The sequence below is a fragment of the Pinus tabuliformis genome, chromosome 2_1, assembly GCF_031772625.1.
Source record: "Pinus tabuliformis cultivar Carrire ecotype Pingquan chromosome 2_1, CPIR1, whole genome shotgun sequence".
NCBI classification, from domain to species: Eukaryota; Viridiplantae; Streptophyta; class Pinopsida; order Pinales; family Pinaceae; genus Pinus; species Pinus tabuliformis.
The window spans coordinates 731,301,210-731,326,393 of NC_142299.1; the positions used below are offsets into that span (position 1 = coordinate 731,301,210).

A 25,184-nucleotide genomic window follows, 5' to 3' on the forward strand; every position below is an offset into this window, starting at 1 on the left:
AACTCTTAATGATTATGAGTTAGTCATTAATAAAAATTTAAGTGATCGCATACATATATTTTTCCAACATAATCAATAATCAAATATAATTCATGGCAAGGGCCTAATGAGTCTAGAGAACCATATCCTAGTATTGATAACAAGAACCACGAATACAAGCATACCATATGTATCACATGAACCTTGTGAAACATGAAGGAGGGGTGCCATTACAAGTGTCTTCATTTCAAGTAAGAACTATTCAACCTAAGTTAACAGGGGTATAACAATTTATTAACACATGTCCAATTATAATTTAATACCAAAAAGGGGACCATCTAGGAGATTAGAAGTGCCAATGCCCAGTTCTTTATAGTGATCATAATGAATAGTACCAAGTCATCATTAAGGATCAGGAGTGGTTCTCAAAATAATTTGTTCTACCTAGACTAGTCATCCTCAATTAAATTAAAACTAAATTGATTTTTATTATTTGTGTTTTTAAATTTATTAAGTTATTTGTATTTTCGAAAAGAAAATTTGTGATTATTTGTATTAGTAAAAGGTTGTTAGCTCAGTGTCTTTAAATTTGAATTTTTTTAAAAAAAAATACTTATAAATTTTTGGCATTGAGTAGTTTTAGGCAAAAAGGTTGACTTAAGAAAAGTAAAACATAGTTACTCTATTCCAAAGTGTAAATATATAAAACTATTCTACACAACCACCCAAACTAAACTCAACCAACATTAAAATTTAAATTCCTACTCATTATTATAATTATCTTTCTTACTTATTTCTACTTACATTATATCTCAAATTTATCAAATATCATCTACCATTTTATTTATATATCTAAACCAATTTATTCGTAATCTAAATCTAAAAAAATAATTTACATCTTAAGAATACCTTCCACTATTTAAAATCAAATTACAAATTACAAATCATTCGTTTACTACATACACACATTATACAGACCACCTATTGAAAGCAAATTGACTTCTCTCAGCCCCACACCTACTAGCCAGTCATGCTGAGCAAATTCATACACACTAAAATATTGAGGAAGTTCAAAAACATAAATCTAATTGAAATCAAATCTCGTAGTTCATGGCAACGTGCAAGATATTCCTGTGGGGAATGTCCAGAGAAGTGGTTCCTTGCCTGCAATTCCTCTTCAGAAAGAGATATGCATAGTTAACCACAAACTTCTTAAACCATGATGAACCCTCCGTCGCGTTTACCTGGCTCTCTCCCAGCAAATATACCACACCGGATTCTCTCGCTTTTTCCAAGAAGTCAACCTCTTGCCGCAACTCCGACTGGGCGTCGTTAACTCCTTTAATTTGGGAGATGGCCATAGCATCAATTTCACTCCCTTCAGACCCAACGTCATTATTCTCAAATCTCTGGCTCACTCTTGCTTCAATTTGATGATGTCTGGATTCTATAAATTGCTTCAAGGAATCTAGTAGATCTTTTTCGAATTCCACATTCCCAATCCTATTGTCTCCGTAGCCATACAATGCAACACATCGATACATTCTGTATTCCTTTGGATTCACTTGTCGAAATCGAAAACGTTCTTCAAATGGGACTGTGCTGACAGGCAAATACTTTACAGAAACAAATACAACGACGGAATGGATGGAAGGGAGATTGGTGATAAAATGTGAGAATATGGGTGGAACTCCTTGAGCCAGTTCGGAGAATAGAAGCAGAATTCCGGGAACTCTGTTCACATTCAAGTCTGTGAACAAAGTCTTAACGCGTTCATTGGACACCTTGTGCTCCACGTCATAGGCATATTTCCTTATGTGGGCGTAATGCCACACATACATTATAAATATCATAACTGCTGCAAACGCTAAGGGGAGGTATCCGCCCTGGGGAAACTTATAAAGACAAGATGAGTAGTATATCAACTCCAATGTTCCAATCACAGCCACAAACATTGCAACCAAAATCACATTTGTTTGCCATATCATAAGCATTACGAGGGTCAGAAACGCTGTGGTGATAAGCATAACACCAACCACAGCAATGCCTGCATGCAATTTACAATTCAAAATATGAATCAGAATTATTAACTACAACGAGCTTTGGTATCAAGTAATATAATATTAATAAGTAGTACAATACTAATAAACGAAAATGAAAAACCATTTTATGGCAATAATAAAAGGATGGAATTCCTTTGGAATTCAAGATTTTTACAAAATATTCTTATAAAGTGTTATATTCAATAAATATATCTTGTGCAACGGATAAATGGGATGAAATACGGGTAATATTTTTACTCATAATATTAATATATTATATATTCATATATAATGATATTCATATTAATATTGTGATTATGATAGCAAAGTGTAATTGAAGTAAATTAAATTATAAAAAAAAAGAAGGTTAATATTAATATTAATTAATATTATAATTTTTGTAAAGAGATTATTTTATAAAATAAGTTACAATCTCTTTAATATTTTATGTTACAATCCCTTCAATATTGTAGATTATATTTATATTTTTCAAATAATTTTTAGAAAATTAAGAAATAGTTACCTAACTACTTCATTTATTTATAAAAAACATTCTAAAATTATTTATATTTTTCTTTCTAAATTTTATTTTTGAATTCAAAAAATTTAAGGAATCCTTTTAATTCTAAACTCTCTTATGCCTTTTATTATATATTATATCATTATATTAATATATAATGATATTAATATTAATATTGTGATTATGATAGCAAAGTGTAAGTGAGGTAAATTATAGAAAAACGAAGGTTAATATTAATATTAATTAATATTATAATTTTCGTAAAGAGATTATTTTATTAATTTTGTATAAAATTTAAAATTGAATAATAAATATAGCTAATTTCAAGGATAGCATTCCGTACAAGTTTTCAATCTTGTCTATAAAATATGCTATATTAAGATATAAATTTCTAAATAATTAAAATTAATTAACATTAAATACTTTAATATAAAAAAAAAATTATTTTATTAATTTTATATAAGTCTTAATATTAAGTAACAATTATGACAGATTTCCAATATAAAATAAGTTACAATCTCCTTAATATTGACGGTCAATTATGCAATTATGCCATAATCTTTTACGTTACAATCTCTTCAATACTGTAGATTATATTTATATTTTTCCATCAATTTTTAGAAAATTAAGAAATGTCACATAACTATTGGTTTCTTTATAAGAAAAGTTATAAAATTATTTATGTTTTTCCATCTAAATTTTATTTTTGTATTCAAAATTTTTAAGGAATCCTTTTAATTATAAACTCTCTTATGCCTTTTATTATAGTAAATGATTGGCTCATAATAAATATTTTCTCATTCAAATATTTTTAAAATATACACAAACTTATATTTTACTTTGGGATCTTCTAAATATTTTATAAATAGAAAATTAAGACAGATTAAAATTAAACTTTTATAAGTAAAAAACATTTGATAAATGAAAAAATTCACCACATAATTGAAATAATTTTAATCTTAATTTTTTAATAATTAATTAATTATATTTTGGTCACTTATATGTTAAAAATAATGTGAAATAAAAAACTATTTTTATTATTATTGAAAATATCCAAATTACAACAAATTTATTTATTATTTTTATTATTATTTTAACAATAATAAATTTATTATTTTAATAATTAATTAACTATATTTTAGTCAGTTATATGTTAAAGATAATGTGAAATAAAAAACCAATATTTTTATTATTTAAAATATCCATATTACACCATATTATTATTTTCATTATTATTTTAATAATAATAAATTTTATTAAATTCTAAATTGAATATATTATATTTCTATGATATAATTTTTTGCTACCTATTTATAACCCATAAATCTAAAAAATATATGCTTAATTAAATAATAATATAGTAGTTTAGATTGTCTAATAGAAAAACCTAACAACAATAGCAAAAACTATAAATAGTTTGTATAGTAATTCAAATATTCTGAAATAGAAAATTAATGTTTTTATTATTTAAAATATCTAAATTACAATAAACTTATTTATTATTTTTATTATTATTTTAATAATAATAAATTTTTTTATAATAATTAATTAATTATATTCTGGTCACTTATTTGTTAAAAATAATATGGAATAAAATACTAATTTTTTTATTATTTAAATTATCCAAATTACAACAAACTTATTTATTATTATTTTAATAATAATAAATTTTATTAAATTCTAAACGGAATATATTATATTTCTCTGATATAATTTTTTGCTACCTATTTGTAACCATCTTATAAATCTAAAAGAATTTATCCTTAATTAAACAATAATATATTAGTTTAGTGTGTTTAAAAGAAAAACCAAACAACACTGGCAAAAACGATAAATAGTTTGTATCGTAATTCAAATATGTAAATATGTAATAAAGCTTTATGAAGTGGTCGCAGAGTACATACCGTATGCATTTCCAATTAAAGCGGTTGTTTTGAAGCAGGCTGTAACAATCACACATAAGATCATGAGAATGTAGTTGATTTCTGGAATGTACACTTGCCCTTCATATTTTTTTGAGGTGTGGATAATTTTTACACGTGGAAAGCACCCAAGAGCCATGGATTGCTTCAAAATCGAGAATGTAGCGGAGATCATGGCTTGGCTTGCAATAATAGCGGCGGCAACCGCAATAACAAACATAGGCCAGAATAGAGGAGCTGTATATTACAATATATTCAGTTTCTCTTTTTCAAACCAAAATAGAAAATAAAACCGAAGTTGAGAATCGTATTATAACAAAAAAATTGTATATCCGAGAATGGTATTATAAAAATTGAATAAAAACACTAGGACGCAAAGAAATAAACCTACTTGGAATTGACCGGTAAAACACGTTTCCGACATCTAGTGGAAACTTTGTAAGGTAAGCAGCTTGTCCAGCATATGCGCAAAGGAGGCAAGGATAAACAATTACGCAAAACGCAATCTGAAAGATAAAAGAGCATTAGCAGTGATCGCATTTGCACCGATCACAATTGAAGAAATCTTTTCCGGAAATGATTTTGAAAACAATCATTAGGGAATATTGAGATATTTAAAAATATATATATTTTACGATTCTCTTTACCATGTTATTTTATATGGATGCTAGGTTTGAAAATGCAATAAATATTAAGATTATCTTCACCTACGTTATGTTATATGGATGTTAAGTTTGGAAATGTAATATTTCTAAAAATTGTGAGAAATGATAAAAGAGATTTAAAAGCAATTTGTAATTTATAATTTCAAAACGAAAAGCAATACACCCTGTCCCTTCTTCATTGAAACAAGTATTTCTACCATTAAGAACATGCCTATGAGTAACTACCTATAGTATAAGAAGATGTTAAACGACATGGAAGATGATAGTCTTCCTAAAATTACTTTAGACTCTAGGAAAAACCACATTCCACTCAACCAAAGATGACATAAGGATGGGCAGTCTTTGGTAGATTGTCTGAGTATAGAAGAAGAGTTCATTTTGTAGAATAAAGATAATATTCTAAATATTAGCATATCAAAATTGGAAAAATGGAGGTGTTATAAAGTTAGAGAAAAAAAAAATTAAGATATCACAAGGAAGTTATCAACCTATATTGAAAATAAAAAAATATCTCTTGGTTTTAACTAGCTTAAAGAAGAAAATAAAAATTGCTAAATAAGAAAAAAAATTATGAGCTCCATAGTGGAACTGGGAATTGGTCCGTTCACCATGGGGCAAAAGAATATGTCATCATTGTCACACTAAGAGGATTGAATATGAGAAAAAAATCATAGAATATCCAACATATACTCAAACTACCATCTTTCATGAGCATTTAACTCAACAAAAACATGGTGATCTTATAACACTTCCTTTAATGTTTTTTAGAATGGCAATAAAATTTTAAAGAATTTTAAATTGTGTAGTACCTTCTTATTGTGTGTGAACAACCATATTCGGTTTGAAAGGATGTTAAGATATATGACATTTCTTCCATTTTAGTTAAAGCTAATTAAAAAACAGTACCATGTGAACATGAGTTATGGTTTTTTGGACATGTCGTATTAGTAAGTCATGTACTGGTCCATGGTATTGTAAGAAAGACTATTTATAGGTTAAGAATATCCATGGTAAAGTGGAGATGTATCTCCACCATTGATAATTTTATTACATCTTTTTTTGAATTTATATATGTTTAAATCATATAGTAATTCATTTTTTAATTAATAATAATAATAATAATTTAAAACAAATCTAAAATTTAGTTAATAGTCTTGAATATATTATGAGGTGAGTGTTTTCATGCCTAGCTATATTTACTATCCATTTAACTTATCTGGTTTCCTTAGTACTTAGTATGGGGATATATGCCACAACCATGTTATATAATTAGGTGAGCGAAATTGCACCAAAGCAAGAAGAGACAAATCTGAAAGTTAAAAATTCTCTTAAGAAACAAAGCTATCCTCTACCAGCAAATCAAGTAAGAATGTGGCTTATCAATATGATTATTAATCCCCTAAAATAAATTAATTTCAGATGACTGCTAAGTGCAATAATGTTATTGGGATGAGTTATCCCAGTCATATTTTTTTATTCCAATTTACATTATCATGAGATCTTCATCATTGATTAGATATTTATATGACTCTACCACGGCATGTCAACTCCTATTCCATATCACATTACATGATATTTGTTCTCATAAATGGTACTTCATGTGTCACTTTAAAGTGATATGGTTTTTTTCATAATTTCTTATCTAGAAGTGGTGTGATAATTTCTAACAAGATCATGAAAGTTATAAATGTTGGTAAATATATTATAACACTTCTTAATTATAATATTTTTATTGTATTGCGTCATGTAAGATGGGTGGACAAAAGTTTTCCTAGAAAGGTGTTTTATGACCTAGGATTGTAGTATTTGTATATGATTTAGTAGCACATATGCATCCTAACTATGTATAAAAAATTTCCACCTATTTTCTTCCATTGTCTTCTCATCCATATGTCATTTTTCTATGTCTCCAACTTCCCACCACCCCCCATCCACTTTCAATCATCTCAAGTGTGTACAACAACATGGTCCTCATTGCTAATTAACAAATGGCGTGCCAATATTTATTATTGACCCTTTGAAATACTTTTATTGTGATGACTCTCAACTTGATTTTTTTATTTAATCATATACCTCCCTTACCAACAAGAAAAATAAGGCTATCAATGATTCTCATTGTAATAACTACAATATTTTCAAATATAAAAAAGTCTCTAAACCAAATATAACTAATGGCCATCGTACTCACCTCAGTGTCATTCAACAAATTAGCCTCCATGAGTTATTTTCCATCCACATTTTTTGCCCCATTGCTTCCATACACCCATATACCTCAAATTTCTCTTGTCTTAGACCTTCTCTCACATCAACATTAGTTCCCCTATCCATTCGAACCTCGTACAAAAACCCATTGATTTTCATTCAATTTTAAAACCTCCCCCTTCCTACTACTACCATATATATTATAACTCTACAGTATTATCAGCTACCTCTTTTACATGTACATAAAAACCATTTCATTCCTTCACCCCATTGCTATTAGTAGACCCCAAAGTAAAAAAATGCAAAAAATTATCCAACAACTTTGTAGTTCTATCCCACTACACAACACGACACTTTGTAGTCACACTCACTTCAAGTTAACAACTCTCCTTCACACAAAAAAATTACCCTCTCTCTCACCAACTTGAGTAGTCCAACTAATAGACATATAATATAGCTAACATGCATTCTCATTCTTAGCACTAGTGTTTATCTCAACAGTATAATTAGATTATCACTACCCTCAACTTTCTCTTTATGAGGTGAAATATATTGGGACACTTTGAAAAGTGTACCTTCATCCCCTCTTCTCATAATACCACAATAGTTCCTATCATTTTCTAAGGATTAATTGAACTATCAAAAGGACATCCATCACATTAAAGGGTGAGAGTGATCATGTATAGATCAATAAACTTAATTTAACTATGTAGTTTGAACACCACCATCCATTTATTATCTTCATAGAGGGATTATATATGGGAAGGGCATAGTCTTTACAAGCTAGTAACTTTGTATGCTCATACTCATCACTACCAAGACATGACCATACCAATTCAATCACACTTTACTTCCATATCACCTAGGAAACCTGAACTAAACCTTTTGATTTCATCAACTACTATATGCTTTAAGCAACTAAACCAATGGATCCATTCTATGAAACACACCTTCTCATTTGGAAAATTGTTATTTGGCATGCCACATCAACTTATTCAACACTAAATCAAGCTAGGTCATGCCAACTCCCAACCACCAATGTGCACTTAAACATCCTTTTTTTATAACACCTCACATGTATACAAATTTTAATTCTTAGTTTATGTCCTTATCTAGTGACTATTCATAAATTCATAATGAAGACACAAATCAAGAATCCCCCACATCCATGAAACCATATTACTTGGCTAGGATTTCACACTGTGTACAATAATTCATGTTAACATGTGCATAGACAGTTACATTCTTAGATGGCACTAGTAGCTCCATATTGGCCCTTTGTCAACTACCATGACACATCCAAAGGATTTATTCTTTCTACCTATTAAAATATAATATATTTACCTCTTTCTTAACATAAATCATGAATTATACTTATTTTGTCTTCCAACTCTATGTATCTACGTAGAATTAGAGCTTTAACTCTAACTAACTATCTTGATTGCATTACCATCACATAGTTCATTCTTAGTTTACAAGAAAAAAATATTTAGAACTCTTGTTCATTTGCAACAATATATCATCATTAGTAATTCATCTCGCCTTACAAGCATGATTTTGAATGGTTTTATTCACAAACTATGACAAAAGTAGGGATGATTTCAAACTGAATTGAGAGGAATTGATGTAGATAATGAACATGAACTCCCTAAGGAGGTCACACCACTCAAACATATCCAATGAAGTTGGAATCCAAGGTGACCTCTTTAATTAGGTGAGACCCATTAATGTAGTAATTTCCAACTTAGTCCACAAGGTTCGAATGACTAATGTCCTCCCCAACGAGAATTCACCAATAGTTCCCATTGTTTCTAATCACTTCATACATCGCTTTAGGAGTTCTTCCCCTTTTCTAGCATCTGGTTTAATTATGTATTATTGCATAATCTTTCAATCGTATGTTTCTATCCTTCAATTTATATGTATGAGTTATTTATGTTTTCTTTCTTAACTCTTGGAATGTGTGAAGCTTGGTCAAATCTATTGTTTCTTACCTAAAGGCCAATTGGAGAAATTAATAACCTAAATATTTGTCTTTAAAGCTCTTGTACTATCTGGCTATTATTGTTATTGTTTTTGTTTCAAGGTTATTTTCCCTTCCTAAAGTACTAGCTCACTTCACTCTTAGCTAGGGTTTTACGTGTTAAATTATTTATAAATACATGAATATGACTAATTTGATTAATATGTGATTAAGAATGAGAAATTAAATGATGATATAGGTATGATTTTCATTTAAATTCACACTATAAAATATTCAACATAAACGAAAGTGTTTGTACATACCACAAACAAAAGCTATCAATAATGTTGTCAAAATTTAAACTAAATTAAAAAAGATTGATAAGTGATTTACCAAAATATCAACATCGTTTGCTAAGTTTTGGATTTCTAGCAAAACCCTACTAGTAACACATGTCTACTACTATTCATGTTTGGAAACATATATGTTAGTGTATGAGATATTAGAAAAATCCCTTTGCAATTTCCTCTTTGTTAGACTTACAAATGAAGCAACTTACATAGAACTAGTTGCAAAATTAGATGTACCCTCTGAGAATTTGGAGGTATGTAAATGTAAAAAATGAAAAGGGGATGTAGGCATTGTGTGCCAAGTTGTTGGCTTGGGTTTGGCGAAGGTATGGATGTTTGGAAATCCCTTTAGTATAGGGCATATTAAGTAAGGTTAGCCTCTAAGAAAATAGGCTTGGTGAGAAATTTGTTTTCTATCTATCTTGACAAGTCTTTAAATAGAAAAAACTTAAATCACCTTGATTTTCAAAAATATCTGGAAATCCTAGGTGGCACTTAAAGCTTCCTTACCTAGACTGAGACATGTCTTATGACTAGGTTATCATTTAATGATCATATACCTAGTTTTCATCATTGACCCTATGTGATGTAAATCCATTGGCTAAATATTATTCGTTATTAGCCTTGAATATTTTATGATGTTACCTTCATTTCTCCAATGACCTCCCTAACATCTTAGTAAGGATTTGGATTTTATGACTTGATCTTGAGCATAAACATGCAATAGTGAGTAATTATGACATGAATGGTCACAGAACAATTGCAAGGGATCAATGAATACCATCTACAAGATAAGCTTAGCCACTCTTCACATTTCCCATAATCGACAGGGACTTTCACTTATTTTAGTTTTACCATGTGCTATAAGACATTATATTCTAAGCCCTACATCAAAGGCCAACTCTATAAGATTTCGAACTTATTATTTTCCCAAAAATTGATAGTAGGGGGGTAACTATTAATAAATAATCATCCAACCTATGGGTCCATATCCCACAATCTCCTCAATGTTTGCAAGTCAAAACCAATAATGATATTTTCTATGGATGTCTACTCATAAGAAAGTTCTACGGATGGGTCACATTTGTGTGCAGTGTTTTTTTCCTTCTTCCTTGTGATGGCATCATTCCTTTTTAAATTACTAACTTCCATCAACCATAAAGTGTTTGGTATCTTGATTCCTTACTATAGTTGAGGGTCTACGCTAGATCTATAAATGACCAAAAAATGTTTGATTTATCGACATAGTTGTTGAAATGTGCAACAAGAAATGCTAAAAATAGAAAATGCTAAAAATAGCACTGCTATAAATAGCCCTATTATAAATAGCAGATCAACCATTGTGGATCTTAGCAACAATGGGTGAAAAGTGAAAGCGCTAAAAATAGCTTTTTTAAAAATAGCATTTCGGGATCCCTTCTTATTTTAGTCAGTCCCTGGACTAAACATAGGAAGTAAAATTCGAATTTGATATTAACAACAGTTTGAAAATTAATTAATTAATTCATCTTGAGTTAATTAGTTAAGGAAAATCAAACTTGAAGTCTATGTGAGGACATGCAACAGTTTCTCCTTTGATTGAGGGATTTATCCATTAGTTAAAGAGATAAGGATGAGTTGTAATATTGAATTGTAATTAGTTGGCTCAGTTAACTAAGTCAAGTCCAGTTAGATTAATTTAACAGTTTGTTAAATTAATGAGAGTTCAGTTAGTTAATGATTGCATGCATGTAACTACTGTATTTCAGATAACCGAGTATTCACTCATGGATAACTCATGCATGTCAGTTCAGTCAGAGACCTAGTTAAGATCAGATGGAGGGATAGTGTACTATCAGTTGTAAGAATATTCTATTGTGAATATTCCTTGCATGTAGAAGGAATATTATTCCTTGAGGATTGCGTAGTTGGACCTAAGGTTACAGTGAGTGTGATGAGGCCAATTCACACATGTGATATCACTGGACCCCAATCAAAACTGTACAAGGAAGTAGGAGGCTTGGAGGGATTGGGGAAGATACATTCTATGTCTATTCAGTCTGTGAGCTGTATTTTTTGATTACATAAAGAGCAGGATAGTTTGAGAGCTGATTCTTTTTGTAACTTGAACAAGATTTTCACTTGTATGATAATACAGAGTTGGGGTTTTAGGCTGGTGCTTTCCCCAGTGATATATCTTCTATGTTATGGTTGATTACTTCTCATTCTCAGTTATATCTGTTCATGCTTGATGATACTCATATCTGTTTAAGCTTTCACAAAGTTTATGGTAGAAGTAGATCTAGTATTATGCTTTAGGACATTGCATGTATCAGGAGATCTACAGTGAAAATTCTACATGGTATCAGAGCAAAGGTGATCAAGGAAGAATAGTATACAATTAGGAGAAGTACAAAGTTTGATTTCTAAATATTGAATTGAGTTCTTATCACATCTATTTCACCTATGGCGTTCAGTGGTTTAAGACTCAGATATGCCCTTGATGGCAATTCGAATTATATAGTGTGAAAGATTGCATGGAGGCAGTATTAGAAGATGACGGTCTTAAGGACTTCAATGATCAAGAAGTCCAAAAGTTGATTGATGCTACTCAACTAGCGGAATGGAAAAAGTGTGTGGCTAGAGCAAGGAGAATCCTCCTGGAGGGAGTTCGAGATCACATTGTCTCAAGCCTCCATGGGAAGGAGACTCCGTTTTCGATGTGGAAAACATTGAAAGATCTTTATCAGAATAGTAGCGATCAGAGGAAGCTGACGTTGAAAGACAAGCTTTGAAAGATCAAGTGCAAAAAGGGCAACACAATCTCTACGTTCCTGAACAAGCTCACCACCTGCTGGGATGAGCTTGCAAGCATAGGGGTTGTGACAGCTGACGACGACATGGTGAGTCTAACACTCCTCGGTCTTCCTAAGAGTTGGCATAGCTACTAGGACTCAGTTAATGGAAGAGATAAACTGCCAGATTTCGAATGACTTTGGTCGGACCTAATGCAGGAGGAGATAAGGCGAAGCACCAGGGATGGATCTTCATCGAAACTAGATGATGAAGAAAATCTAGCTTTAGCAAGTAAAGCTAAGAAAGGGAAAGGGAAGGCGTCCCAATCCAAATCTTCTCATGGTCGGAAGAAGGTTGACAAGTCGAAGGTGCGATGCTTTCACTGTCATGTAGTGGGCCATTATGCTATGAATTGTCCACAGAAGAAATCCAAGAAGGGTTCCTCAAAGGGATCTGATGGTGATGCACTAGCTTCACAATTTGAGTTGGATTTCTCTCTTATCGCATGCATGGTTTCATCCATGGTGGGATGTGTTTGGTATCTAGATAATGGAGCCTCTTTCCACATGTCAGGTGATAAGAATCTTATCAGTACCTTGGAGGAGAAGGATCTCCAAATGTGAATCGCGATGGGTGATGATGGAAAGTAATGTTTCTCAGGTGAAGGTACAGTTGTGTTTCAGAGGGAGCATGGTGCTCCTCTCACCCTATCTACTATTAAGTATGTACCAGGTTTGAAAAAGAATCTTGTGTCTATTGCTATGCTAGAAGATAAAGACTATGATGTAGTCTTTAGTAAAGGAAAAGTTTTCCTGCAGCATATCGGCACTTGACAAACCAAGCGAATTGGGATTCGAGTAAAGGATCTCTACAAGCTGGAGGTAGATGATTGTGTTGCACTGAGTTCCAAAGTAGAGGTGGTGCAAAGCCAAGATGTTGGCGAGCTATGGCATAGAATACTGGGCCGCTTGCATCATGGGGCCTTGAAGATCATGCAAAAAATTTCTATCAGCTTACCCAAGGGAAAACTGGAGCAAACAGATACATGCAAAGGATGCACCCTGGGTAAGTATGTGAAAGTTTCTTTTCAGGATCGGGATAGTAGAGCTGGAGAAATCCTAGAGCGAGTTCACTTAGATGTGTGTGGACCATTCTCTACAGCCTCCACCACTAAGCAAAGGTACTATGTTATTTTTATTGATGATTTTTCTTGTAGATGTTGGATCTACTTTATGCAAAAGAAGGATCAGAAGTTCTTGACGTTTTGTGAGTTTAAAGCCTTGGCAGAGAAAGAATCTGGAGAGAAAGTAAAAGCCTTGCGTAGCGACAATGGTGGAGAGTATGCTTCCCATTAGTTTAAAGACTTCTGTGTTGTAGAAGGAATTAAATGGGAACTGACGGCACCTCATAACCCACAACAGAATGGGGTGGCGGAAACGAAGAACAGATCTATTGTGGGAGCAACTCCAGCGATGTTGCATGACCAAGGCCTACTACTTCATCTATGGGCTGAGGCATGAAATATAGCAGTGTACCTTCAGAACAGAAGTCCTCATCGTATCTTGGGGATGAAGACACCCATGGAGGCTTTTTCGGGGAAGTGACCAGATGTGAGTCACTTCCGCATCTTTGGATCACCAGTTTTCTGTCATATGACCAGAGATGCTCGGAAGAAGCTAGACCCAACAACTAAGTTGGGATACTTGTGGGGTACACAGATACACCCCACAACTATCATGTGTTTCTTCCTACCAGTCAGAGGACTGTAGGGCGCAGGGATCTGAAGTTCGACGAGCAGAGAGCCATGCGAGTGTCACTTTAGAGGGAGCTCAAGTTGCATGGTGCTGAGGAACTTTTAGTTCCAAAGGAAGAGGAGTCTCCTGATGATGTGGATCAGCCACATGTAGAGGATCCAGTAATGGAGACCACCACTCCTCGAGAGTCTTCGAGAGATGGGTGGAAACACTCTGGGGCAGCTGAAAAATTGATGTTAGATGCGAGAGAGAATGTGGGGCAGCCATCCTCTCAATGCAGATAGAGGAGATCTCTCAAGAGATACACTAGCTACATGGCCCTGGTTTGGGAGTGTGTAGCGACCGAACCTTCTTCTTTTCAGGAGGCAGTGTAGCAACCAGTCTGAGTTGATGCAATGGTAGAAGAGTACAATTCTATCATACGGAACAGTGTGTGGGATGTTGTCCCTAGACCTGGGGACAAGTCAGTGGTTAGTTCCTGATGGCTTTACAAGGTAAAGCAAGCAGCTGATGGCAATGTTGAGAAACACAAGGCAAGGTTTGTTGACCGAGGTTTCTCATAGGTTGAGGGGATCGACTACAATGAGACCTTTTCTCCCATAGCAAGGTACTCATCTATCAGATCGATGTTAGCTCTATCAGCTCAGATGGGTTGGAAGATCCATCAGATGGATGTGAAGACGGCGTTCCTCAATGGGAAGATTAAGGAAGAGGTATACATTAAGCAGCTTAAAGGATTTGAGACCTTCTATTGCGAGTTGCATGTCTGCCAACTCAAGCGAGCACTGTATGGGCTGAAGCAAGCACCCCGCGCTTGGTATACTAGGATTGATAGCTATTTCACTAGATTGGGCTTCACCAAGAGTGAAGCAAATGTGAACCTTTACCACATCATGGTAGAAGGTAAGCCATTGATTATTGTACTTTATGTCGATGATCTGATTTTGACAGGTGGTGACCAACTGATACAGTCTTGCACGGAGGACCTTGCAAGAGAGTTTGAGATGAAGGACATGGGCCTCATGCACTACTTTCTAGGCATGGAAGTGTGGCAGAAAGATGGGGAAGTATTTATGTCTCAAGGCAAGTATGCCAATGAGATACTCAAGCACTTTCACATGGAGAAGTGCAAACCCATGCAGACTCCTCTAGCTGGGAACTGGAGGAAGGAGGATCTACCTCAGGTGAGGTAGTAGTTGCTACTGTTTATCGGTAGATGGTGGGTTCACTTATGTATCTGGTGAACACACGACCCAACTTATGCTTTGTGGTGAACCAGCTGAGTTAAGCTATGGTTCAGCCTACCAAGCTATTTTGGAAGGTAGCGAAGCATGTGCTGAGATATCTCAGAGGCACTATACAGTATGGATTATGGTACAGACGGATAGAGGGAGTGAAGCTGCAAGGCTTCATGGATGCGGATTGGGCAAGTAGTCCATTAGACCAGAAGATCACTTCTGGAGGAATCTTCAACCTTGGTTCAGCTGCAGTTTCTTGGTACAGCAGGAAATAGATACCAATTGCACTTAGCTCAGCAGAGGCTGAATACATAGCTGCCAGTTAGGCAACATGCGAGGCCATTTGGATGCGGAAGATTCTAGTGGGATTGTTTGGTCAGATGATGGATCCTACAGTGATATACTATGATAATCAGAGTTGCATTAAACTCTCTGAGGATCTAGTGTTTCATGATAGGTCCAAGCATATAGAAATCCGTTACCATCATCTACGGGACTATGTGGTCAAGAGGATCATGATGTTGCAGTATGTTTCGACCGAGGAGCAGGATGCAGATATTTTGACTAAGGCATTGTGAAAATGCAAGTTCGAATTCCACAGAGACAGGATCAGGGTTACTGATAATCCCTTTCTTGTTGAGAGGGAGTGTTGAGATGTGCAACAAGAAATGTTAAAAATAGAAAATGCTAAAAATAGCACTACTATAAATAGCCCTGTTATAAATAGCAATTCAGCCATTGTGGATCTTAGTAACAATGGGTGAAAAGTGAAAGTGATAAAAATAGCTTTTCTAGAAATAGAATTTCGGGATCCCTTCTTATTTTAGTCAGTCCCTGGACTAACCATAGGAAGTAAAATTCGAATTTGATATTAACAACAGTTTGAAAATTAATTAATTAATTTATCTTGAGTTAATTAGTTAAGGAAAATCAGACTTGAAGTCTATGTGAGGACATGCAACAGTTTCTCCTTTGATTGAGGGATTTATCCATTAGTTAAAGAGATAAGGATGAGTTGTAATTAGTTGGCTCAGTTAACTGAGTCAAGTCCAGTTAGATTAATTTAACAGTTTGTTAAATTAATGAGAGTTCAGTTAGTTAATGCTTGCATGCAAGTAACTACTGTATTTCAGATAACTGATTATTCACTCATGGATAACTCATCCATGTCAGTTCAGTCGGAGACCTAGTTGAGATCAGATGGACGGACAGTGTACTATCAGTTGCAAGAATATTCTATTGTGAATATTCCTTGCATGCAGAAGAAATATTATTCCTTGAGGATTGCGCAGTTGGACCTGAGGTTACAGTGACCCTACTGGGGCCAATTCACACATGTGATATCATTGGACCCTAATCAAAACTGCGCAAGGAAGTAGGAGGTATGGAGGGCTTGAGGAAGATATATTCTATGTCTATTCAGTCTGTGAGCTGTATTGTTTGATTACAGAGAGAGCAGGATAGCTTGAGAGCTTATTCTTTTTGTAACTTGAACAAGATTTCCACTTGTATGATAATACAGAGTTGGGGTTTTAGGTTGGTGCTTTCCCCAGTGATATATCTTCTGTGTTATGGTTGATTACTTCTCATTCTCAGTTATATCTGTTCATGCTTGATGATGCTCATATATGTTTAAGCTTCCGCAAAGTTTATGGTAGAAGTAGATCTAGTATTATGCTTTAGGACATTGCATATATCAGGAGATCTACAGTGAAAATTCTACAATGGTTCCAACTCAGATATATTTTTGTTTGATATATCTCTAACTTATGTTACTTTTCTTATGTATGTTAAGGTACAATCCCTAGAATGAAGCACTATTAAAATAAAATGGCTATTGGTTCATTGCTCCTTACACCATTAGAAGATCACCACTCGACCACCAAATATGTATCCCTTGGAGTGTTTTTTGATTTGAGATTACAACCTTCTCACCCTATATTTTCTCACTATAGGCTTATTAGCTTGACTAGATTGGTTCACAACCAACCGCATCACTCCACGGGTTGGAAAATTTGGGAGAGAGAAGAGAGAGTGAAAACACAATACCTACAACTCCATGAGTAGATAAGAAATACCCCAATTTTATTTCAGTGATCTTGAAGGAACCCAACCTAGTACAATAACATAATCATGGGTTTCATTTCACTTATTGATGTGGATCCTTTGGTTATATGTTGGGGATAGAGCTCTAAAAATCATAATCAATCCCCTTCAACAACATTTTATGTCTTTATTAGTAATCCCTTGTTTTGACATTAATTAGATTAAAATTTTTCTTCTTTATGGGTGTTAGCTAAAATAACTTAAAAAAAATATATATTAAAACTTTTATATTTTCTAGGGGTGGCACGAGGGGGGGGGGGATTATATAGTCTTGAGGGAAAAATTGTTTCCAAATAGTCTTGGGGAGTATGCAAGAAAACCAACAATCAAGTAGAAATGTGTGGTCTTTTATTGGGTTTAACATTGGCTCATGAAATTGGAATTTCATATGTAACGATGTTGGGTGATATTGTGATTACTATACAACACCTAACCAATGGTTCATACACTATGGAGAATCTCCTTATACTCTTTCTGGAAGAATAAACTGTGTTTTGGACCTTATATCCTCAAAATATTGCTACCATATCTTTAGAAGCCAAAATTCAGAGGTCTATCATCAAACCAGCATAGCTTTCCTCCTGGAAGTGGGACAAAAGGAATTTAATGATATCGAGGATTGATACATTATTCCTGAGCTCCCCAATGACAATTCTCTTCTCCATCCTCCCTTTCTTGCGCCGCCCCCATGTGAATACATAATGAAACAATGAAAACATTGGAATACAAATTTTAGGGGCCATGTTGGTTTGCATCATGGCACACACTAAGAGTTTGGTCCATGTATGGCAGATTATATTAACTCCCAACGCTTCTCTTTAGACAGTACAAAATATTGTGTCTCGTTCATCTCCACCACCTTGGAGAGTGATGAATCTGACTAGTTTGAGCATATAGTGTTTTAATTGTGATATGATACACATCGAGTGTGAGGGCTGCCTCTTCGATGATAAATTTCAAAAGTTGCTCAGCCCCCTTTACATCTTTGACTGGGAAATTTCTCTACTAAGGATCTTTCCCTCTCATCTCCATTGTAATTGTGGGCTCCTCCCTTATGATAACATCATGGCATCTGCAAGTATGTTCCCCAAGAGGATCTGTAAAGAGCCCCTTGTGATTGAAAACACCCTCAACATCAGTGGGAGGAGACCTTGGCTCCCTATCCCTGCATCCTGGTAAATTGAAGGAATTTTCCCTTAGTGACCCTTCCTAAGAAGAATGGCGGCATAGCCAAAGTGCGAGAGAACTTTTGTAGCTTGGAGTTCGATAGTGTTGGGCACCTCCAAGTTTGTCTTCAGTGCTTGTGCTTAGTTTCTTTCTAGCCCCATCTTCCTAATTTCGTAGTTTGCTCCACTCTCTCTAGTCCTTGTCAATTTGGGCTACTTTGGAACCTCCTCCGCCCACCTGCGTTGATTTGGGCCTTCTTTTTGTTTACCTACCTCTCTAAGTTTGATGGTTGTTTCTCCTTCTTAATCACAGAACCCCCTAGCATTCCCTTCATTAATCTCAACCTCGAGTGGTTCACCTCCCAGAGCTTAAAAAATCCCTCTAGTGTTTCTCCTTCATCCCATATATGCTTAAGCTCAATACTCTCTCGTGAATTCCTTATGACATCCTCTACATAAACAACTGGTGAACAAAGTCTATTTCCTTTTAGATTTAGATCACTATATCGTGAATTATGTCTTCTAGACTTAGCAATTTTGCCATCTCTCAAAATTCTACTTGTAATGCATGCAACCGGATTCTGGAGGCCTTGTAGGTGGAGAATTTCGATTTAAAATGGAAAATTCATGAGCGGGACAATTTACTCATTTTCATCAGAAAATAAATCGAGACTCAAAATCAAAATCTCCCACCAAGATGACGAGCTTGACATTATTCAAAGACAACTTGGTAACCTTAAGCTAATTGGTAATGTCATCGAGAATCCCTATTCTGCTAACTCTACCCCAAGCCCTGTCTCTGACAACCTACAACTTGAGTTGAACATGCTTGTAGAGAAAACTATGATCTTTCTATAAATTTTCTCTTCTCTTATCTCAATTTTCTTGGATATATGTATATTAATATTTTTGGTTAGTAGTTTTTCCTAATGTGACACACAACTCCTTAGTGAAGAATCTTCTAAAACTCATGACTATTAATGAATTTCCCAAATATTTACTACAAAGAAACACAAATTTTATATAATCTTTATTCATCACGTTAAAAAAACATATTTTTTATTAATAAAATTTAAAACTTTTATATATATATAAATATATATTTTAACTCAATAATAATAAAATATAATATTATTTATATAATTTAAATATAATTAATTTTATGAAAGAAAAATCATAATATTTTTGTGAAGGTTAAATTTCTAACACTATTTTATTTAAAAGAAAATTGGAGAAATTTTTCTTTCAAGTGCAAGAGGTAATTATAACGATGTCCATAACAAACGTTGACATGTGTAAAACTATATACTTACATATAATGGAATTACATCGCGGAGAAAATCTTGTTCAGAATCATGATATAATTATAAGGAATCTAATTTAATTTAAACGTGGGTAGCCTTATGTTTTATTTGTTTATTTATGAAAATATATATTATTTATTTTTATAAATATTTAAACGGGGTTAGTTTGAAGGTTTTATTATTTGATGTAATGTTTTATTATATTAAGTTATTTAAACATTTTGATAAATATAAATAAAATTATAAAAATAAAATCAATTTATATATATAAAATTATAGAAAATAATTATATATATATATATATATATATATATATATATATATATATTTTAATTCTAAATTTATTAACTGTTAAAAGGAAATCAAATTTTTTAATTCTAAAATTTTATACACGACACAATATTCCAAAAAAATTCTCACCATAAATATATTATTGACTGTAACAACCAATTTGCTAGAATAAATAAATAATTATTATTTACAAATATTTAGTAATATTTAAATAATTATATTTTTCTAATCATAATTATAATTATAATTATATATATAATCCAACCTGAACCTACGTTGGAAGTTAGAATATATAATACAAAGGAAACTACGTAGGAAGTTACGTGGGAAGTTAGAGTTAGAATATATAATCCAAAGGAGACGACGTAGGAAATTACGTGAGAAATTAGAATATATATATATATATATATATATAATCCAACGGAAACTACGCGGGAAGTTTGAATTTTGAAAGGGATTTATTGCTTTCAAATTCACATAAGGGTGTTAGAAACACCGCCCAAATCATAGTTTTAAACAATATAATAAAAATTTGGAAAACATGGACTTGCCAGGAAAACGCCTCACCATACTCCATGGCCAAAAGTTTAATTTTATATAATTTAGGATTTTTTTAAAATTAATTTATTGTTTTTAAATAATAATCTAAAAAATCATGCGAGAATTTAATTAGAGGCTGAACTATTTAAAATTAAACGATTGTGAAATGAATAGACTTGCCTGGATGGACCGAACAGAAAAATGGCCTAAGTCAGCAAATAAAGCTTCATTTCCTGCACCATACATAATTTTTTATAAGCAATAAAGTTCGCATGTCCATGTGATATAATTTTTTATGACCAATAAAGTTCGCATCTCCATGTGATATAATTTGTTATGAGCAATAAAGTTCGCATCTCCATGTGATGAGTGAATAACAGGATTCCAGAATATGTGCAATTGGCCGGCAAGAAAGCAGACCTACCTGTTATGCAAAGAACGACTCCTCCCAGGGATATCCAAGCGTTTTTGGAGTCTCTTCTGAAATAGTCAACGATATACTTTGGATAGAAAGCACGTAACACGCTTGCATCATATTTGGCAAGGTTGTAGAGGCCAATCACTGAGATAAACAAGAACCAAACCAGAACAAAAGGCGAAAATACGTAACCAACTGTATCGGTTCCGAATCTCTGGACTAAGAAGAGGACAATTAGAATCGCCACAGATATCCCAACAACGGCATCTGCAACATCAAAGTCAAATCAAAATAGGTTTAGCAGTTGTGCAATCAGATTTGAGCAGAAATAATCCTTACCAACTGCAATTTGACTAGATATCAGAATAGTTTATTTTGGAATAACATGTTTAATGGATTTGGACACACTACCATCATCTAGTATTAGAAATTAATCACTGGACCTTTTCAGTTTTGATGATGGTAGGGTGTCTATACATCTCATTACAAATTTATTATATAAATTATTAAAGAAAATTTATTCAATATAAGTAATTGGAGACTTTCACAGTTAATTATATTATTATTAGAAATTTCTGAACTAACACTGTGTAATCTGTCTATCGTTTCAGATAGTAACTCCATCATGAAAGACAACACTGTGTAATTTCTGTAATCTATCCATAGTTTAGGATGGTGACTCCATCCTGAAAGACCACATATCACCTTAAAAAAGAAAAAGTTCAACAAATTACACTGATTACACAGTGTTAATCTACAAATCTCTAACAAAACCATTCAACCGGATAAACAACTACACTTCAACATGATAAACAACTATAAAAATCCTCACTTTCTGATCATATTTTTATATAAACCAGTAGATTCTAATTGAGTTGGCCCTAAAATATCATATTTCAAGAGGAAAACGTGTTACCTGTGCTAAGAGTGGTTTTATATTTTATCCCGGACACTGCCGATAGAACTGTCGCATACACAACGTAACAAATAAGGTTAACCATGAAACATAGTGAAAAACCATAAATTTGCACATGGATTGCACGTTATTATTGTGCTGTAAAAGTAATTTAATTGCCGGTTGTGCCACTAGGAATCATTAAATAGGTCCTTAAATAGTTGTGAGTCACGGGTATAGATTGGTATTTTGAAACAAAAATTCAAAGATAAAGGGAAACAATATTTCAGAAATTTGATAAATGATTTTGTTTATACAAATCAAATCTTTAGCTATATTTGAAAATTTAATATTATTTTTTAATAAAAATTAAAAATAGAACTATATAATATACCTTAAATAGAGCTAAATATTTTTTTTAAAAAAATGGATGAGGATGATACCTGAGATGCAAGGAGTCAACACACCATCCCCAATTACCATGGAGGTTCCTAGAAGCGCCAGCACTAACAAAGCTGTCTTGCCTGCAGTGCTTCGTTCTAGGGCTTCCTGGATGGCCAAAGCTCTTTTCAACTGTCTGGTGGGTGTGGCAAGTTTATACGTTGAAAGCTCTCTGTCTTCCGGTTGATAATTGGGGACGAGACTTACCTTGGCATGCCGGCATATTAAGGAGTACAGCGCAAACGTACCACCTGCATAAAGGCATGGCAATATAATTTTAAAAATTATATTTTTAATCCTTATAATTTTCACTATTTTGAAAAAATAAAATAATAATAATAAAAATAAAAATAAACGGAGGTAGTTGTGGAATTGCAGAACACATATGCAACTTCGGTGATATGCTATGCTTTATGTATATGCACCACTTTAATTCAGATTTAAGTTGAGTTTACATATATATTAAAATTATGTGATTGAGGGAAAAAATGTTATGTATATTATGTTTGTTTCAGAGTAGTTAATTAAAATTACTAGAGTGAAATAGTTGTTATCTATCCCATCTATATTCAAACCTTAAAAAAAAAAAAAAAATCTGTAGCAAAAGTTTATATATAAGGAATTATTAAAAAAACCCCATACCCTCTCCATTATCATTGGCGTAAAGCACAATGAAAACATATTTGAGAAGTGGCAACAGAGTGAGCGAATATATGATGAGAGACAAAACTCCAATAATATCATCCGTATGAGCGATCCCATTTGTAAAAGTACTGGAAAATACATAGAGTGGAGAAGTGCCGATGTCCCCGTAAACGACACCGATGGTCTGAAACGCCAAACTGAGAGTGGCGGTGGTAGTTAACACCTGCAAAATCACAGCAATACAAATAGTGATACATCACGCCAAGTCTAAGAACTATGGTGTTCAAATGTTTACCTAGCGTCAACCATGGTTGATTACCATTTTTAAAGGTAAGTGGTTTTAGAAAAAGATGGTTCCAGATTTTTTTACAGTATAATTTAAATCTTGTTTTCAAGATAGAATTGTTTTTAGATTTGAAACCTTGACAAGATTCAGATTTCAAATTATACTGTGAAAATTTTGAATCATTCTTTTCTAAATAAAGATCACAGAAACTTAAAATTGAAGTAGTTTTATTATAAAAATTAAAATGCATATGAAATGAGTGAGTTAAATATTCAGAAAGACAATAAGACTAATAAACCGATGATGGTGATGTTAACGTTTACGTTGACCAAATTTTGGTCTATTTGACCTAAAGAAACAAATTATTTAGTTAGAAACAAATTATTTAGTTTGATTTAAGATTTTATTACTATGCTCAAAAAGCTTGTAGGAAGCCTGTAATTTTGACAACCTAAAAGGCTAGATAGGTCAGTATTACAAGAAAGATTTTGAAACTGAGATCTAATGTGGTTATACATTTATAAGCTTAATAATTTATGAATTTTTATACACACAAAGAAATGTTCTAGTAAAATTTGCTAAAATGTTTGAACATTAAAATAAATTTCCGTGCTTAAAATTTTCCAACAAATTAAATGGCAAAAAAAATTGTAAAAAAAATGATAAATACCATTTATACCTACCTTCACACCTTGATGCGTCTTCGAAACTCTACTGGACTCCACATCTAAGGAATCGACCCGCGCTCTATTAAAAACACTACTCCCACTCTGCGCTCCAATCGTTTCCATCTCTTCTTCCACAGAGATTGCCTTCACTCCGAAATATCAGTCGGTATTTGCACCTACCACATTTATAGCTGCACTACCGGTATTCGATACCTCGTTCAAGCATTGATCTAATGTCAACGAATGCTAAGGGCGGTGTGTACGGTAAGATATTTCATTCAATTATTGTTGTGATGACAACGAATCACAACGACAGGCGTTACTGTCAATTAAGGCACGCCTGATCTGGATTCTGCCCATATCTTTACTGAACAATATTGAAAATCAAGCGCTGGTTGTATGCCACACTTTCAGCATGAGATCAGATGGCACTCTCATCCTGATTGGTTAGCTCCCCGTGTTTGAAAATTTCAAAACGTAAATGGCCTGACCTCCCATTTTATATTTGGGCCGCTTCCTTGTTTACACGTCGCTCCTCTATATAAAATTCCTAGGGAAGATTCTCACTTGCTTCCTTAAACGCATGAAGAACGAATATCCCTAAGGTGGGACCTTTGTTTAGAGGCTCAACTAGGGTAAGAGATCGTTGATCTGTAGATTCCAGTGTAGTAATTGCGTCTGTCATACACTAATGACGATAATAATTGACTTTGTATGAAGAGAAACCAATGCCGCACCATTTTCATCGGCGATCAATTTTCCAGGGGCTGTAGATGATACACCCCAGCTCGCTCCTAAATTTTATATCTTCGGTATTTCCTGTACTTGATATCGTGATGACGGAAGCAGCTTGCTCCTAAATTTTACATGTTCGGTATTTGTTCTACTTGATATCATGATGAGGGAAGTTCGGAATTTGGACATGCACTAAGTAGTTTTTCACGGAAAGATAATGATGCCTACGTTTGGTGATTCACCGCTTTGTGAATTTGTTTTTAATAAGCCCGTTTATTT

General features: G+C 33.3%; 1 protein-coding gene across 1 annotated transcript; it reads right to left on the minus strand.

Annotated features, from left to right (window-relative positions):
• Positions 1 to 882: 882 nt before the first annotated feature.
• LOC149202679 (potassium transporter 5-like) lies at positions 883 to 24,378 on the minus strand. Its single transcript, XM_089400028.1, has 9 exons — positions 24,186 to 24,378; positions 23,214 to 23,439; positions 22,574 to 22,822; positions 22,152 to 22,199; positions 21,242 to 21,502; positions 20,998 to 21,050; positions 4,855 to 4,969; positions 4,446 to 4,700; positions 883 to 2,026 (listed from the first exon to the last, which is right to left on the minus strand). Exons 1-9 carry the CDS (start codon positions 24,291 to 24,293, stop codon positions 1,074 to 1,076), a joined length of 2,268 nt encoding a protein of 755 aa, XP_089256154.1. The 5' UTR covers positions 24,294 to 24,378; the 3' UTR covers positions 883 to 1,073.
• Between the last annotated feature and the right edge of the window lie 806 nt (positions 24,379 to 25,184).

Coding starts and splice junctions, on each gene's coding strand:
- LOC149202679 (XM_089400028.1), bottom strand. CDS start 24,293: ATGGAAACGATTGGAGCGCAGAGTGGGAGTAGTGTTTTTAATAGAGCG. Junction 22,200..22,573: donor GTTGACTCCTTGCATCTCAG/GTATCATCCTCA, acceptor TGTATGCGACAG/TTCTATCGGCAGTGTCCGGG. Junction 21,051..21,241: donor AGTCGTTCTTTGCATAACAG/GTAGGTCTGCTT, acceptor TGTATGGTGCAG/GAAATGAAGCTTTATTTGCT.